Here is a 15,549-nt window from a genome sequence, read left to right on the forward strand (position 1 = left end):
TAGTAAGCTGCCAACTCTATGGCTTTTTAATTTAGTTAATATCTGTGTGTACTGCTCAATGTTAGTTAACTAGACACACAACTACTAAGAATATCCCAAAACCTTACTTACTCTATTTGAGCTCCATGAGCCACAAGGGCACTTATGGAGTCCATGCTGCCAGATCGAGCGGCTTTATGAATAGGAGTTTCACCAACATAATCCTGCAAAAAAATGTAGGAAATTCATTATCAAATATGAATGGTCTAAAACTAACAATTTATGGACTACACGATAAATATGCAGTGGTAGGAGACATCAATGTTATACAATACATCAGCCTTACAAACAATTATTTGGATGAGATAAGCAGAATATCCATCATGATCACTTGCTGGATACTTCATGGTGGATGCTAAAAGTTGCTGGATGTGGCACTTCCCTTCTACTTTAGCCAAGACTTTTGCTCTGCAACATTTTAATTATTGCTATGGACAGACCATCTCAAATATAGCAGTTAGATTTGAGTCCAGTAGCACTTTAGAGACCAATAGGAGTTTCAGGGTATAAGCTGTTAAGTCAAAGCTCCTTTCATCTGACTCTTCGTCCCTGAAACTCTAAGGTGCTAATGGAATCAAATCTGTTTTACTGCAGACTAACACCGTTACCCTCTGAAACAAAAATCACACACAGAGATGCTTGTTCTTCTTTCCCCTTAGCGTACCAATTCAAGCTGTCTTATTAAAGACCTAAGGGGAACAGAAAAACACAGAGAAATAACATGAGCAAGAGTGATCATATGTCCCTGTGTTGATCTCTTAACACAGTATAGTGCCTTTGAAACATCAGCAAGACCAGGGGCATGTAAAGCGGTCAATGGCAGAAGAATGAAAGCAACCCGAGAGAGGAGTGCTAGGGCATTCTGGCTCTAAGAAATTTCAGGCACAAACCTACCCTGTACCTTCCAAGCTACTCCTATTCTCCACTCCAATATGAGCTTTCAGGGCTGCAGCTCTCTTCCTTCATTATTTGCTATCATTTTACCACCGTTCATTTATCAGTGGGTAAGATTTATTTATTCCAGAGTAATTTTCACAAGAACTAGAGAAGCAGTGTACTAAAAGACAGAGCAGGCAGCTTGTACTAAATTGTAAGCCAACTAGAATGTGTATTTGCATAAGATATTCTGCAAATAACTGCAATACATCTATTATTTGCACAAGCAGAATTATACTGTGCGGATTTGGGTTTCTGAATTTGCATGACTGGACCAAACCCTCTTGCCTTTGCAGCCTCTCTCTCATTTTTTCCCCTTGTGGTATTGTTCTTCCTTTCTACATCGCTCACCATATGGATCACTGTGTTTTTTGCATAAATGTTCCATGGCCTTGGTTTTTTACTCTGTAATACTAAACTCTGTTTTTTTACTTCTCTCAAATTAACAAAATGATAATGTTGTTGTGCTTGCTTCCTGCTGGGGCACGTAATGGAATAGTACCTTCAGTAAGCTTGGCAGAGGGTGCGGTTCCATCCTGGCTGGCCCCTTCCTAGGCAGTTTATGGACGGAATGGAGCCTTGATTACTTACCGTGAGGGCTCCTACTCTTCTGAGGCGAAGGGCGTCTCGAGCAGTGGGTTGTTTTCCTTGCTCCATCCAGGGAAGGCTGGCTAAATTCTAACTTCCTGTCCCCCTTGGGGGGAAAACAGCCTACAGAAGCCAAGTTACCGGCTTGCCTAGCTCAATGGACAAGAATGAAAAACTGAAACTGATAACATTAATAAGCCCAACAACAGCAACAGAGTAAGTGGAAAACTAAAGAAACCTTAGTTTTGCTTAACTTGTGGACAATAATCGTCCCTGTGTATGTGTACTGTACAAGACTCACTATTAGAAGGTTCGGTATTATCAATTTGCCCAGGGTGGGCAAGACACCCTTCGCCTCAGAAGAGAAGGAGCCCTCACGGTAAGTAATCAAGGCTCCATTCTCTGCTGAGGCAAGGGCATCTTGAGCAGTGGGACCTTCAAGAGCTCCCATACGGGTGGGTTATGAACCTTCTCCAACCACATGCTGCAAGACCCTTCGGCCAAAGGCTGCCTGTGCAGATGACCATGTGTTGAACTTGTAGTGTTTGATAAATGTGGAGATTGTAGACCATGTGGCGGCCTTACAAATCTCTTCTAATGGTGCTTGTCTGTTAAAGGCTGCAGTTGTGGCTGCATTACGAAGAGAGTGAGCTGTAATACCATCTGGGACGACGTCCCACTCGCTTTGTATGCCTCTATTATGCAGTGCTTAATAGTATAACTAATCGAGGCTGTGGACATTCGTTTTCCCTTAGTGGGATTGTTGATGCCAATGAACATGTAGTCCAATTGTCTGATTTCAGCTGACTATATAATCATGTTCCTGAAGAACTGTAATACCCTTGTAATGTGCTGAATGGATTGTTCTCTGTTCTGGGCACAGATCAGGATGTTGTCCAGGTACGGATGCACCTGGACGCCCTCCTGTCTGAGAGCCGCTATGACCGTGACAAGGATCTTTGTGAAGACTCTGGGGGCGGAGGCCAGTCCAAAGGGCAGGCCCCTGAATTGAAAATGGCATTGGCCAGAGACAAAACAAAGATACCATTTGTGGCGAGGGTGAATAGGGACATGGAGGTAGGCTTCGGTTAAATCTACCGCCGTCATGAACGTGCCGGGGCGTAATGACTCTACGATAGAACGTAGGGTTTCCATCTTGAAGTGTTTCCGTGCCATCCTTTTGACGACATATTTTAGGTCTAGGATGGCCCTCCAGTCCCCGTTCTTCTTGGGGACAGTAAAAAAGATGGAATAGACCCCCTGATGTAATTCATGTATCGGTACCTGCTCTATGGCCCTGATTTTGTATCAGATGTTGTATGGCCCTGAATGTCCTGGTGCGTTTTTCCCTTCTGTGGGGTGTTGGGGACAGGATAAATTGGTCCGTGGCTGGGAGATAAACTCCAGAAGATACCCCTCTGTTAAAATTCTGGAGGCTCATTTGTCCGGGTTGGAGGCTAGCCACCTGGTTCTGAATAACTGAAGTCTCCCCTGACCCCTGTGGGGTTGATGTCACTGGGTAGTGGACTTGGTGAACTTATCACCTTTATCAGATCTGTTATGATTTTGGGATCTTTGAAACCTTCCCCCCCAAAAAAGGACTGGGAAGTATTCCAGGATCCCTTCTCGTATCCAGGTCTAAATCTGGATTGAACTAGAGAGGAATTAAATGAGGAGTAGTTAAAAGTCCTCTGTCCCTTTCGGATTTGTCTAGGCATGGCTTGCTTTTTATCCTTGGTTTCCACAAGGATTTTATCCAATTTTTCACCGAATAGTCTGTCCTCTTGGATGGGATAGGCCATGAGGGTGGTTTTGGCTCTAAAGTCTGCTGGCCAAACTCTCAGCCAGAGCACGCTTCTCAATGAAGTAACGGAGACCATGGACCTAGCTGTGAACGACATAGAGTCCAGAGAGGCATCGGCCACTAAACTGATCACGCTTAATACCCTCTCTAAACCTCTCACAATTCTGTGGTTTTCTTCGGGTACCAACTGAATGAGTTTTTTAACCCAGAGGTATGAGGCTCTGGCAAAAATAGACATAGTTGCACTGGCCTGGATTGCTACAGCCGAGGACTCGTGTGCTTTCCTGGCCAGGGAGTCCGACTTTCTGTCCAAGTGATCACTTAAGGCCCCCACTCCATCCTCTGGAACTAGACCTGGATTCTGCAGGTCTGCCACCGGAGAATCTACGTGGGGTACCTTGAGCATGGACATGGCATGTGGTGCGAGGGTGTACAGTTATTTAATATTAGGTGTCACCTGTCGTGTAGAGGATGGATTGTCCCACTCCTCTCTGACTGCTCTTAAAAAGAGGTCAGGAAAAGGAACCAGGTTATTGGTTACTTTCTTTCTTGGAAAGCATTCTTTAACCCCTTGTTTTAATTTGGGCTTAGGTTCCTCTGGAGTGTCAGCCTCTTCATTTAAATCCAGGGCTAAGATGGCTTTTGCTAACAGTCCTTGGTAGTCTTCTCCAGTGAACAGCCTGGTGGGCTGTTCCTCTGACTGAGAGGACTCATCCTCTGAGTCGAATTCCCCCTCTTCTCTCATCATCGGAATCTACAGAGGAGGCTGTGGATTCCAGTTGGTTTGCCTGTGGCTCTATTCCCTTTGATTTTAGTGCAGCCTTAGTTGGCCACTGAGATGAGGTAGAAACCTGTGCCTGATTTTGGACTGACTCCTCCTCCCTAGTACTTAGTGCAGGGGTGGGGAACCTTTTTCCTGCCAAGGGCCATTTGCACATTTATGACATCATGCAGGGGCCATACCAGGTGTAGATCTCCCAGTGGGGGGGGGGAAGAGGCAAGGGTTGCCAGGTCTCCAGCCACCACCTGGAGGTTTGCAACCCCAGGGGAGGCCACACAGAGAAGGCCTGCAGGGTGCCCCCCCTCCCCCCTCCCAGGCGGAAGGACAGCCAGCAGTGCTCTTGAGCAAACGAGGTGCCAGGGGGGCACAGCCCACAGTCGATTGGCAAGGGAGGAAGGAAAACAGAGAAAGAGGAAAAGGGAGGAAGGGAGAGAAAGGGAGAAAGAAATGGAGAGAGAGGGAGAAAGAAAGAAAAGGACGAAGGGAGACAAAGAAAAGGACGGAGGGAGACAAAGAAAGAGACAGAAAAAGAGGGGGAGAAAGAGTGACAGAAAAAGAGGAAGAAAAGAGAGAAAAGCCTTCCCCCCACACACACCCCCGCTGACCCCGCGCGACCGGGCCCCAGCCTCCCCTGCCCCCACACACACACACGGCGGCGCACAGAGCCCCGCGCAACCGGGCCCCAGTCTCCATGCCATTTTTTCCCCAGAGTCCACAAAAGGCCCCCCCTGAAGCCCAATTGGCTCCTGCATGCATGCTCTGCCCCCGGGAGCCGCCAGCCTTTTTCCCCCTCCCTCTCGCTGCTCAACAGCTGACAGTCGGCGAGAGGAGGTCCAAAGGGCGCCGCAGCACCACTGGCGCCAGGAACACCCTCTGGGAGGGCCGCCCTGCGCCCCGCCTCTGCAGCAGGGCCCCAGAGCTCCCGAGGGCCACAAAAAATGTCCTCGGGGGCCGCATACGACCCCCGGGCCTCAGGTTCCCCACCCCTGACTTAGTGAATGGGAGAAGGACGTGGAGGGAGACCCCAAGGGCCCCATCCAGGGAAAGAGAGGGACTCTTAATTGCTAAGCCTGAAATGCTTGCCATTGCCTCTGTAAGGCGAGATTAACCAAACCGTCAGCCTCCTGCTGGGACAAAAGCCGATCGCCCGCCACATCTACCGGGGGGGAGGGGTATGTTACCAACTCCAGGCAGGAAGGCATTCGACGACGAGGCCAGGAGGGCAGAGAAGGTTGCGATCGCGGCAGTATCAGCATAGGCGGGAGATTTCTTCCCGGCTTTCTGTTTGGAGCTGGTCTTGAAACTGCAGGCAGCCACCGTTTTGAAGCCGTGCTTCCTCTTTTTGGCCTCGTTGCAGCTGCGCGGCTTTTCACGCCTTTTTTGATGCCGACTTCTTCGGTCCGGTCTCCGCACTCTGCAGTGCCTCCCCCGTTTGCAGAGTTGTCACTCCCTATGGGCTCGCTATTATGGCCATTGGGAGAATCAGACTCGCGGTGGGCAGATTTCACTAGCCCGACTCGGTAGTCCTCTACCGAAAGTAAGTCGTCCTCCCGGGGATTAATGGTGTCCGCCATTTTGGATTTTACAAAGGGAACCCTCAGAGAGAAAGGTCACGCCAGGAGGGTTGGAAGGGGAGTAGAGGACCAAAGATAGAGTGGAAAAGTGTTTAGAGTAAGAGCAAACAGATAGGCGGAAGAAAAAATAGAGTAATTAACCTACACTGACTAAAGCACGGAGCTGTGCTACAGAGCCTGCTTCCCCTTAGAAGGCAGGAGGAAACTGGGCTTCTGTAGGCTGTTTTCCCACCAAGGGGGACAGGAAGTTAGAATTTAGTCCTGCCTTCCCCGGATGGAGCAAAGAAAACAACCCACTGCTCAAGACGCCCTTGCCTCAGAGGAGAAGACGAATTCACTCCAAAGCAACGCCTTCACACTAGAGCTGTGACTCAACTTCACCCGGCCCCATTCCCACTGTATCCTCCCAGTGCTTGTCCAGGGGACACCCTAATGTGTGCTGCGTGATGGCTTTGAGGGCCCTCCTCAACAAGCAGCACTGCCCCGAAGACCTTTGCCCATCTTGCTCCTGCCCCCTCCCACTGAACCCTGAGGTCCAAGGGCACGCCTTCTCCACCGATGGCAGCTGCAGCCATCAACCAGCCTCTCCCCATTGAGCGCATTTCCTGCCACACCTGCTCCACTGGCAGACACCTTTGCCTCTCCCTGTCCTGGTCTTCTCCTGCCCACAGTGGGGTTCTCTGACAGCCCTCGCTTCACTGTATGACCTCGCGGTGGCAGCCAGAGGCCACGACCGCCCTCGATTCTCCAGCTGCGATGAGCTCCCCTGCCACAGACAATTCTGCATCTAGCCCAAGTACAAGAAGTACAGGTTTGTAACCCTTCCAAATGTAAGTAATTTTTTTTTAAAGTAAGGAGTGTGATGTATGACAGCAATGTTTTAATTCTTGAGAGTAAGCTTCACAACCACTATAGTGGTTTTATTTATTTATTCAGCTCCTAAGGTTACAATTCTATTCATACTTACCAGATGCAACACTTACTAAATGAACGGGGACTTACCTCTATGTAAATGCATATAAGATCAGGCTCTGAATCAGATTTTCTCACTGAAGTGCCCGGGCTGAAAATGTGCTCACAAATGCACTGTAATCCTATTAATACTTACTTGGGAATAAGTCCCATTGAAATCAGGACAGAGAATGTCCCTTTAAAAATCGTAAATGAGTTTGCTGTCATTAACCAGTGACTAGTGTTAGATTAGTCACATATTCCTCAAAGTAAGTTTGCCTCGCCTATGAGATCAAATTATTAATTGTCTGTCTTTGAGTGGATCTTTATGCTGTTCTGCCACAGCACATTCAGCTTTTGATGTTAGAATTCCTGATCTTAGATGTGGATTTGTCGCAAGCAGGGATAACTATTTAGCTCAGGATAAGAGTCACTGGGTAACTATGACTATAGTTTCTTTCTCCCCAGCCCCCCTTACTCCTTCAGGCTGCCATTCCATGACTAGCTTCAGCTGGTGGTCCACAGGGCCTTAGTAAAAACAAAGTTAATCATATGAAAGGCTGAGGTGTTCCTAGCCCCTATTTTCAATTAAAATATGAAATAAAATGAAATAATTATTCTCCTAACATGCGATATTAACCCATGTCTTGAAAACAACAACAACAAGCAAACTAATAGGATCAGCATTATCATAATGGCAATGTCAGGTGATTATCTACAAAGAGATTATCTACAAAAAAGCAATTCCACAAAAATATTTTCCTTTCTAGACGCATCACTGTAATTCTGCTGCTGCTTAGTGGTGGGTGGGAAAAGCAGCCCACTGGAACCGACTCAAGCCCTTATGAATGAGGGTCAGCCATAGTCCCCTAGTAGAAGATGGTGGCTTACTAGTTTGGCTGATGCCATTAATTAAAAAAAAAACAGTGATCACATTCTCTAAGAGCTGTGGGATCGGAAGAGAGTTATTTTTTAAAACAACAGTATCCATCACTGTGTGTGCGTCCTCTACTTTTACTCATGACTAATTTTATATTTATTTTACTACTAAGTATATTTAATCATTTCTTATGCAATTTCAGTATAATTTTGACTGAAGAATGACAAAAGAACACGCAGGCTTTACAAGCAGCAAACCTGAAAGCACCAATGGATTGCAAAGAAGAGGTGAAAAAAAATACATACCTGTTTGTTTATGTTGGCTCCTGATTGAATTAACCAGATGAGGCACTGAGGATGCCCTCCAAAAGCAGCAATATGGGCTGGTGTTTGGGCAAAGCGCGTTGTGCAGCCATTTACAGTAGCTCCCGCTCTCACCAACTGTATTAAGCACTCCAACTTTAGAAAGAAATTGGGGGGGGGGGGAGAGAAGCACACGGGTTTAACTATACATTTATATGACCCCAATATCACATGTGTTGCCTACAACTTGTTATCTGTCTGTTGCCAATGACAGCTATAAAGCTCCAGAATCATTCAATTTGAAAAGAAGCAGCCAGAAAGGCTTTTCATTCATCAGAACAATCAGGGTCTACAGATTTCTGAATCTCTTAGCAATCAACCATCCAGTCTGTCAATCTCCACAACATTTAAATTGTTCAGCCCTAGACTAAGTAGCCCTTCTGCAACAAGAACAGCTAAATCTATGCCGCCTCAGAGATCTAACATTTTCTATTGTACAGCCATTCATTGACCATGGGCTGTGAATGACACATACAGAATGCTAAACTGAACATCTGAGGAAATCCAGAAGCTGACAAACGACACTGCTATACAAATAGCCAACCACTCCTGCATGGTGTTGTGTTAAATGATGCTTTATCCTACTCTCTTGATTATATTAAAACTGGTGTATCATAATCTTAGAAAAAACAGTTCCACATTAGTCCCACAAAATTTGTAAGGGAAATGTTCTAGTCTGTTGGTCTGCCTATAAACCTAAATGAGATTTTGTGTGCCATGGTGCATTACTATGTGTTTCAAATCTGAGTCACTAATATGTATCAGATGTGTAGTTTCCTGTGCTGCAGACACATTACAATCCTAGGACAAACTGCAAGACAGTGGGGGTTACCGCACTTTGTATTCCCAGCGATGTATTAAGAGTTTGAAAATGTTATAAAAAACATTGCTTTAAAAGGGTTTTTGGATACTACGGCTTATAAATGGTTGGAAAACGTCTTCACAGCTAAAGGGGCCAAACAAAGTGCGAACAGTATTTTTTATAACTTTTTCAAACTCTTAATACATCGCTGGGAATACAAGTGCGGTAACCCCCAGTAATAGATTTACTGATTTCACAGGGAATGCTCGCTCAGTGGTTCTGAAAGTGGGCAGTACCACCCCCTAGGGAATAGTGGGATTACCTAGGGGGGCACTAAGAGGCAAGGGGGCAGCAGGGGGGGGCTAGAGGTGGGCCCTTTCAAGTGTGTTGTTCACTAATTTACAATAGAACATGCTATGACACCATGCTGGCAAATTTGGTGGAAACAATCAGAATTTTTTTCCGGACTTTGAAGAGCTGGTACCACTGGATCAAGTTCATCAATTTTGTTCAATAAATTTCAACTAAAAAGTTTTAATTTGATTTTGAATAGATGTGCAATTATTTGTTACTGTTTTGAAACTTTATTATTTCCTTTAGTGAGCCATGCAAACCCCTATTTTGAATAACGCTTTTTATAGGGTAGGGGCGCTGGGGTTGAGTCTGTGGAACCAAGAGGGCGGTGGCCCAAAAGGTTTGGGAACCACTGCTCTAGTTACTTCATTTCAATGGGCTTAGACTGGAGTAACTCTGCACAGGATTGCCCTGTGATTCTCCCCTTCCATAAACTAAAGAGTAACACGTTTATCTTTTCTTCACACTATAGGCATGCCATAATCTTGATCATTTTGACACAACTATGCTCTTTTTGGAGTTCTACTCTATACTGTCAAAGAACTAAAAACAGTTCTGAAAGGACAACTCCACAACTAACAATAATATTATGTTTTCCTCTCTTTTAACATGCTCTCATTCTGACAATTGAAAATCACTCAGATAAGTTATCCATAATGACATTAAAGGGGGGGGGGAGAAGCAGCTAATCTGTAAATCACTTACAAATTTTAAAAAGAGGTTACTTCTTCTAACATCTTGGAAATATAAAAGTCCTCCCACACTATAATCATGCAAACATAACCAATCCATTTTTGGACCTAGGAAGCAGCCCAAAAATCAAGGAACCAGACTTATCTGTGACAAACAATATTTTCATCATCATGTGAAACACCCTGAGCAGATCTCTTGAAGAGAATTGGCCAGTGCCAAATTTAGAAGCTCACTGAGCTTCTTTCCCTTTTCAACGAATTTGGGATTCATACCACTCACTAAGGAAGAGTTCAAAAGGGGCAAGAGTCCAGTAGCACCTTAAAGACTAACAAAAATATTTTCTGGTAGGGTATGAGCTTTCGTGAGCCACAGCTCAGTGAAAGCTCATACCCTACCAGAAAATATTTTGTTAGTCTTTAAGGTGCTACTGGACTGTTGCCCTTTTTGACTACTGCAAACAGACTAACATGGCTACCCACTGTGAATTATCTTTAAGGAAGAGTTGTTCATTATAAATGTTTGGTGGCAAAAGTTGTTTTTGAAAATGCTAAGCCAGTGTTATTTGAGAAATAACATACGGTAATTTTTAAGATTGCCCACTGGCCAATCCTAACTTACCTGAACAACAAAGCACTCTGTCCCCCAAACCCACTAACTGGCAGGAAATTATGATTTTCAGCAAAGTAACACTGAACACATATTACCAGTGATAACAGCCATACTGGTCCGAAGCAAAACCCAAACATAAAATACATTTTTCTATGCATGACCCACCATAGCAAAGAACACTTGGAAAAATTGACAAAAGTCCTTAGACCTTTTCATTTTATGTCTGACAATCCTTCTGTTAAGAAGCATTTTACATGAAATAAAAAATAAAATAATTAATAGATTTTCCACCCGGGGCTAAAAGCATCACATACTGTGCATGTCCTCCCACCTAACAACATCCTGGGTTTAATCTTTCTGACAAACCTGTACAGAATGAAAGAATCCAAGATGTACAACCAGAAATGCTACCAAGAGTGGCAGAAAGGAAACAGGTGCTACAATAGTGCAGAAGAACAAGCCTGGCATGCCAGTGTCAGTTTATAAAGCTGTCTCCACTCGGTTATAGTGACAGAAGGATTCTATATTTAATGTCTGGCCATTCTATCACTGCATCCTGTTTAAAGCATGAAAAACATCCAACGTACATTGTATGATGCTAAAGTTAATAAACCAAGCACCAAGGAATGCAAATTCAGTTTCCTCATATATATGGTTTAACAAGCAATGCAAATTCAGTTTCCTCGTATATTAGATTTCATTACTTGCTATGAATGCAAACAATCAATGTTGTAATGTTCATTAAATGGAATAATATTTATCATATTTACATCCTGTTTTTCCTACAGTGAATTTATTTATTGAACTTAAGAAACCACCAAGTGTCTCTAGAAAGGGCTATCAGATCATGTCCTGGCTCAAATATTCACATTCAAATCTGACCCAAAGTGATTTTCTGTCAGCATAAAAGTGTAAGGGGTGGGGGAACTTAAAGAACAAAGTCAGAGAATAATATAATTACATTACTGAGAGCACATGACTTTATAATACAGATTTAATAAAATCCAGTTGGTTTCTTTTTCAGCCCTTGTAAGGAAGAAACACTATTTTACATAAAAATAAAAGTATATACAATAAAAGCAGGCCTGCGAAAGTAGATCCCTGACCAGCATTGTATGCAAAGAAATGGCTGGATACTACTTAATTCCTTTAAAACACAAATGTTTTACCAACACAGTAGAGCCAGTAGGGTTTTACACTCAACTGCAACTAAATACAAAACTTGATACTTGCCAAGGAAACTAACAGCTGAGATACCGCAAGAGTCCTGATTAAATTAACCTTGATCTTCTATCAAGAAGAGCTTTATTGTTGCCAAGCACAGGCAGAGACCTGCTTGCCATCTGAATGTACATTTTCTTCTTTCTAAGACTCCAAACAACTTTGTTGCCACAACAGATAAATCAAAACAAGGGAAATCTGTCCCCAGGTGTTCAAGAGCTTGAGTACCACACACAGGTGGTTCTTCGAGCACTCACAGCAAGAGTGACACAAGTCTGAAGGGGAAAGGTGACTAGCCACTGGTGCTGAATAATCTCAAGGCTCCACCCAACGCTTCCTACAGGACCAGCCCTGAACAATGGAAGGTGCAGACAGGGTAAAAGAACAGCAGTGGATGGAACATTGTTCTCTACTCCTCACAGGTTCACCAGGCACCTGAGTATTTCAAAAGTTTTGGCTGAGATTCATGGATTCCTTTGTGTCAAAACTGCCTAGGAGTGAGCTGCTGAAACATATTACCATTGCAGAAGAGGAAAGGAACAAGGGCAGTTATAATCCAGAGATCAGTACTACTTCTGTGCCTCAAGGTACAAAAAGGTGGAACACACAAAATTCACATAGGGAAGTCAATTCAAAGATGCGAAGGCACAGAAAGCCTACTTTTCAATCTACCAAGAAACAGCAAGAGTCTGCAGATATGAGAACATTGCAGCACAAACAAAAACCATTTAGGATATTTTTTTTAAAAAGACAACATGTAATTGGAGATGTGCAGCAACAACTAAAAAAAAATCAAAGACACCTGCTTTTTGAACAGTGGGTTTAGGAAGTTTTCTACAAATGCAACTGAGGCTGAAGCCACAGAGAAGTGGAAGGAAAGCAAGGTGGGTGGGACATTAGTAACCTCAAAAAAGTATTTCTTCTGGCTGTAAGAGAAAGTAGTCTGCAAAATTTACACAGCTTAACTATTGGGAGTCATCCTAACAAAGAAAGTCTGGTTAAAAAAAATGGGACAGAGATGACGGGGCGCTTTCACACATGCCAAATAATGCACTTTCAATACATTTTAATGTTTGAAAGTGGATTTTGCCATTTTACACTGTAAAATTCCGCTTCAAAGTGCATTATCTGGCATGTGTGAAAGCACCCTGGGACAAATGTCCTCTGCACTGTGAACAATAATGTGGAGAAGCCCCCATATGGATTGTACCCATCTACACCTATACACTAAATTTGGTTGTCTATTTGTATGCCGCCCATTCCTGACCAGATCAGGCTAAAGTAAGGCAAGCAACAGATTTAGAGGAAGGGGAGTGCTTGTGGTCCTCAAAATGTGCATGTCTTAACGGTGCCTTAATAACAAAACAGTTGAGGCCATTTATGTACGGGAGGTTTTGCCTTGGATATGCTGCTCCATGGATGCACATTTTCCCCATCCCAATCCTCAAAACTCAACGACAAGCCCCCGTGCAGTTTTGAGAATTCGGATGGGGGAAATGTGCATACATTGAGCGGCAAATCAAAGGCAAAACCTCCCGTGCATAGATGGCCCTTGGGAGTATTCCAAGAGCCAAGTAGCCAACGCATTACAGCTCAGAATACGCTTTGGGCAGTCGTGTGGCACATAAGCTTTCTCTCTCTTTTTGGCCTACAGCCCATTTCATCGGATGAAGGGGTCTCTAGTCCTCAACAGCTTAGGCATCAACAAATCCGGCCACTTTTGCAGCATCACAAGGCTCCTTTGTTGTTGTTGTTTTACTTTTGGGGTTACAGGAAGAAAATAGATTCCTTTGAAATGTGGTGTTGGAGGAGAGTGTTACGGATTCCGTGCACTGCCAAAAAACACAAATTAGTGGGTTATAGATCAAATCAAGCCTGAACTGACCCTAGAAGTGAAAATGACTAAACTGAGGCTATCATATTTTGGTCGACAAGAGTCACTGGAAAAGACAGTCATGCTAGGAAAAGTGGAGGGCAGCAGGAAACGAGGAAGACCCAACAAGAGATGGTTTGACAATAAAGGAAGCCACAGCCCTACATTTGCAAGCTCTGAGCAAGGCTGCTTTGGAGGACATTGATTCATAGGGTCGCCATGAGTTGGAAGCGACTTGACGGCACTTACACACACACACACACTTTATAAAAACAAGGGCAGAGCGGCCGTCAACAACCCAACCTCGCTTTCCGCCCGTCGACCGGCACTAACGGCAAAGGGCCATTTGCGCACGGGAGGTTTGGCCTTGGATTCGCTGCTTGACAGAAGTACATTTCCCCCCATCCCAATTCTCGAAACTCAAAAACAAAAAACACCCTTGCAGAGTTTTGAGAATTAGTATTTGGGGGGGGGGAGGTGCATCTGTGTGTGTGTTAAGTGCCGTCAAGTCGCTTCCGACTCATGGCGACCCTATGAATGAAAGTCCTCCAAAATGTCCTATCTTTGACAGCCTTGCTCAGATCTTGCAAATTGAAGGACGTGGCTTCCTTTATTGAATCCATCCATCTCTTGTTGGGTCTTCCTCTTTCCCTGCTGCCCTCAACTTTTCCTAGCATGACTGTCTTTTCCAGTGACTCTTGTCGTCTCATGACGTGACCAAAATATGACAGCCTCAGTTTAGTCATTTTCGCTTCTAGGGTCAGTTCAGGCTTGATTTGATCTAGAACCCACTGATTTTTTTTTTGACAGTCCACGGAATACGTAACCCTCTCCTCCAACACCACATTTCAAAGGAATCTATTTTCTTCCTATCCGCTTTCTTCACTGTCCAGCTTTCACACCCATACATAGCAATAGGGAATACGATGGCATGAATCAATCTAGTCTTGGTGGCCAGTGACACATCCTTACACTTCAAAATCTTTTCTAGCTCCCTCATGGCTGCCCTTCCCAGTCTCAGTCTCCTGATTTCTTGGCTGCAGTCTCCCTTTTGGTTGATGGTGGAGCCAAGGAATAGAAAGCCTTGGACAATTTCAATCCCCTCATTGTCGACCTTAAAGTTGTGCAATTCTCCTGTAGTCGTTACTTTTGTTTTCGTGATGTCCAGCTGTAGTCCCGCTTTGGCACTTTCGCTTTTAACTTTCAGCAGCAGCCGTTTCAAATCAAACTCAAATCTGATGCTGGAGGCGCATCTAGAGAGCGGCCAACCCAAGGCGGAACCTCCCACGCCTCAACGGCCAAGGGGGAAACCCGAGGACCGCAACCAGCACCGTTCCCAATCTTTTCCATCCTCTCAGGAGTGTTCCTCGCCCCGAAAAGAGGAGGCTTCCCCCACGGGAGGGATGCGCCTAGAGGCACGAAGACAATGGCCGCTTCCTTCCCGCCGCCGCCCCCCCTCACAGCCGAGACCCCGCTGAGGAGAACAAGGCGGGGGAAACGTTCTAAAATGGCGGCGGCGGCGGCGCGCGCTCGCCAGCCGTTGCTGCCCCCCGCGCCGGCGGCGGTTGAGGGGGGGTGACGTCACGGCGCGCGCGGCCAACGGCTCCTTCTCCCCCTTCCCTTCCTCCCCACGGCCGACCCACCTTCCCGAAATGCGCGGCCCAGTGGAGGGGCGTCCACCCGTAGAAGGAGTCCTCGGCCGCCAAGCCCTCGCGGGGCGCGCTCTGGAGCAAGGCGCACAACGCCGGCAAGTCGCCGTCGCGGCAGGCGCGGTGCAGCGGGTAGCGCAGGGTCAGCAGCTCCTCGCTCGAGAAGCCCGCCTCCGGGCCGGGTCCCAGAGACATGGCGACGGGAGAGAGGGGGGGGGCTGCGTCCAACCGAGCGGCCTCAGGCGGCCGGACGAAGGGAGGGAGGAAGGGAAGCGGCCGACCTCCGAGCCCGCCGACTGCCGACGCAACGCCGCGGCTGCCGAGCACAAAGGGAGGGAAGGAGGGAGGGAGGGAGGCGGGCCCGGATGGGACTCCGCCTCTCGCCAAGGCGGAGCGGCCCTGTCGGAGGATGAGGGAGACTCCAGGCGACGAC

At 45.8% G+C, this 15,549-nt stretch overlaps 1 protein-coding gene across 1 annotated transcript in view; it reads right to left on the minus strand.

Annotated features, from left to right (window-relative positions):
* Positions 1–15,311, minus strand: part of ANKRD10 (ankyrin repeat domain 10) — a 38,355-nt gene extending 23,044 nt beyond the window's left edge. Inside the window, exons 1-3 of the mRNA XM_056862187.1 lie at positions 15,111–15,311; positions 7,859–8,011; positions 112–203 (exon numbers count right to left, since the gene is read on the minus strand). Of these exons, the coding sequence (XP_056718165.1) occupies positions 112–203; positions 7,859–8,011; positions 15,111–15,311 (446 nt within the window). The remainder of the gene's footprint in view (positions 1–111; positions 204–7,858; positions 8,012–15,110) is intronic.
* Between the last annotated feature and the right edge of the window lie 238 nt (positions 15,312–15,549).

The sequence above is a fragment of the Euleptes europaea genome, chromosome 16, assembly GCF_029931775.1.
Source record: "Euleptes europaea isolate rEulEur1 chromosome 16, rEulEur1.hap1, whole genome shotgun sequence".
Lineage (NCBI taxonomy): Eukaryota > Metazoa > Chordata > Lepidosauria > Squamata > Sphaerodactylidae > Euleptes > Euleptes europaea.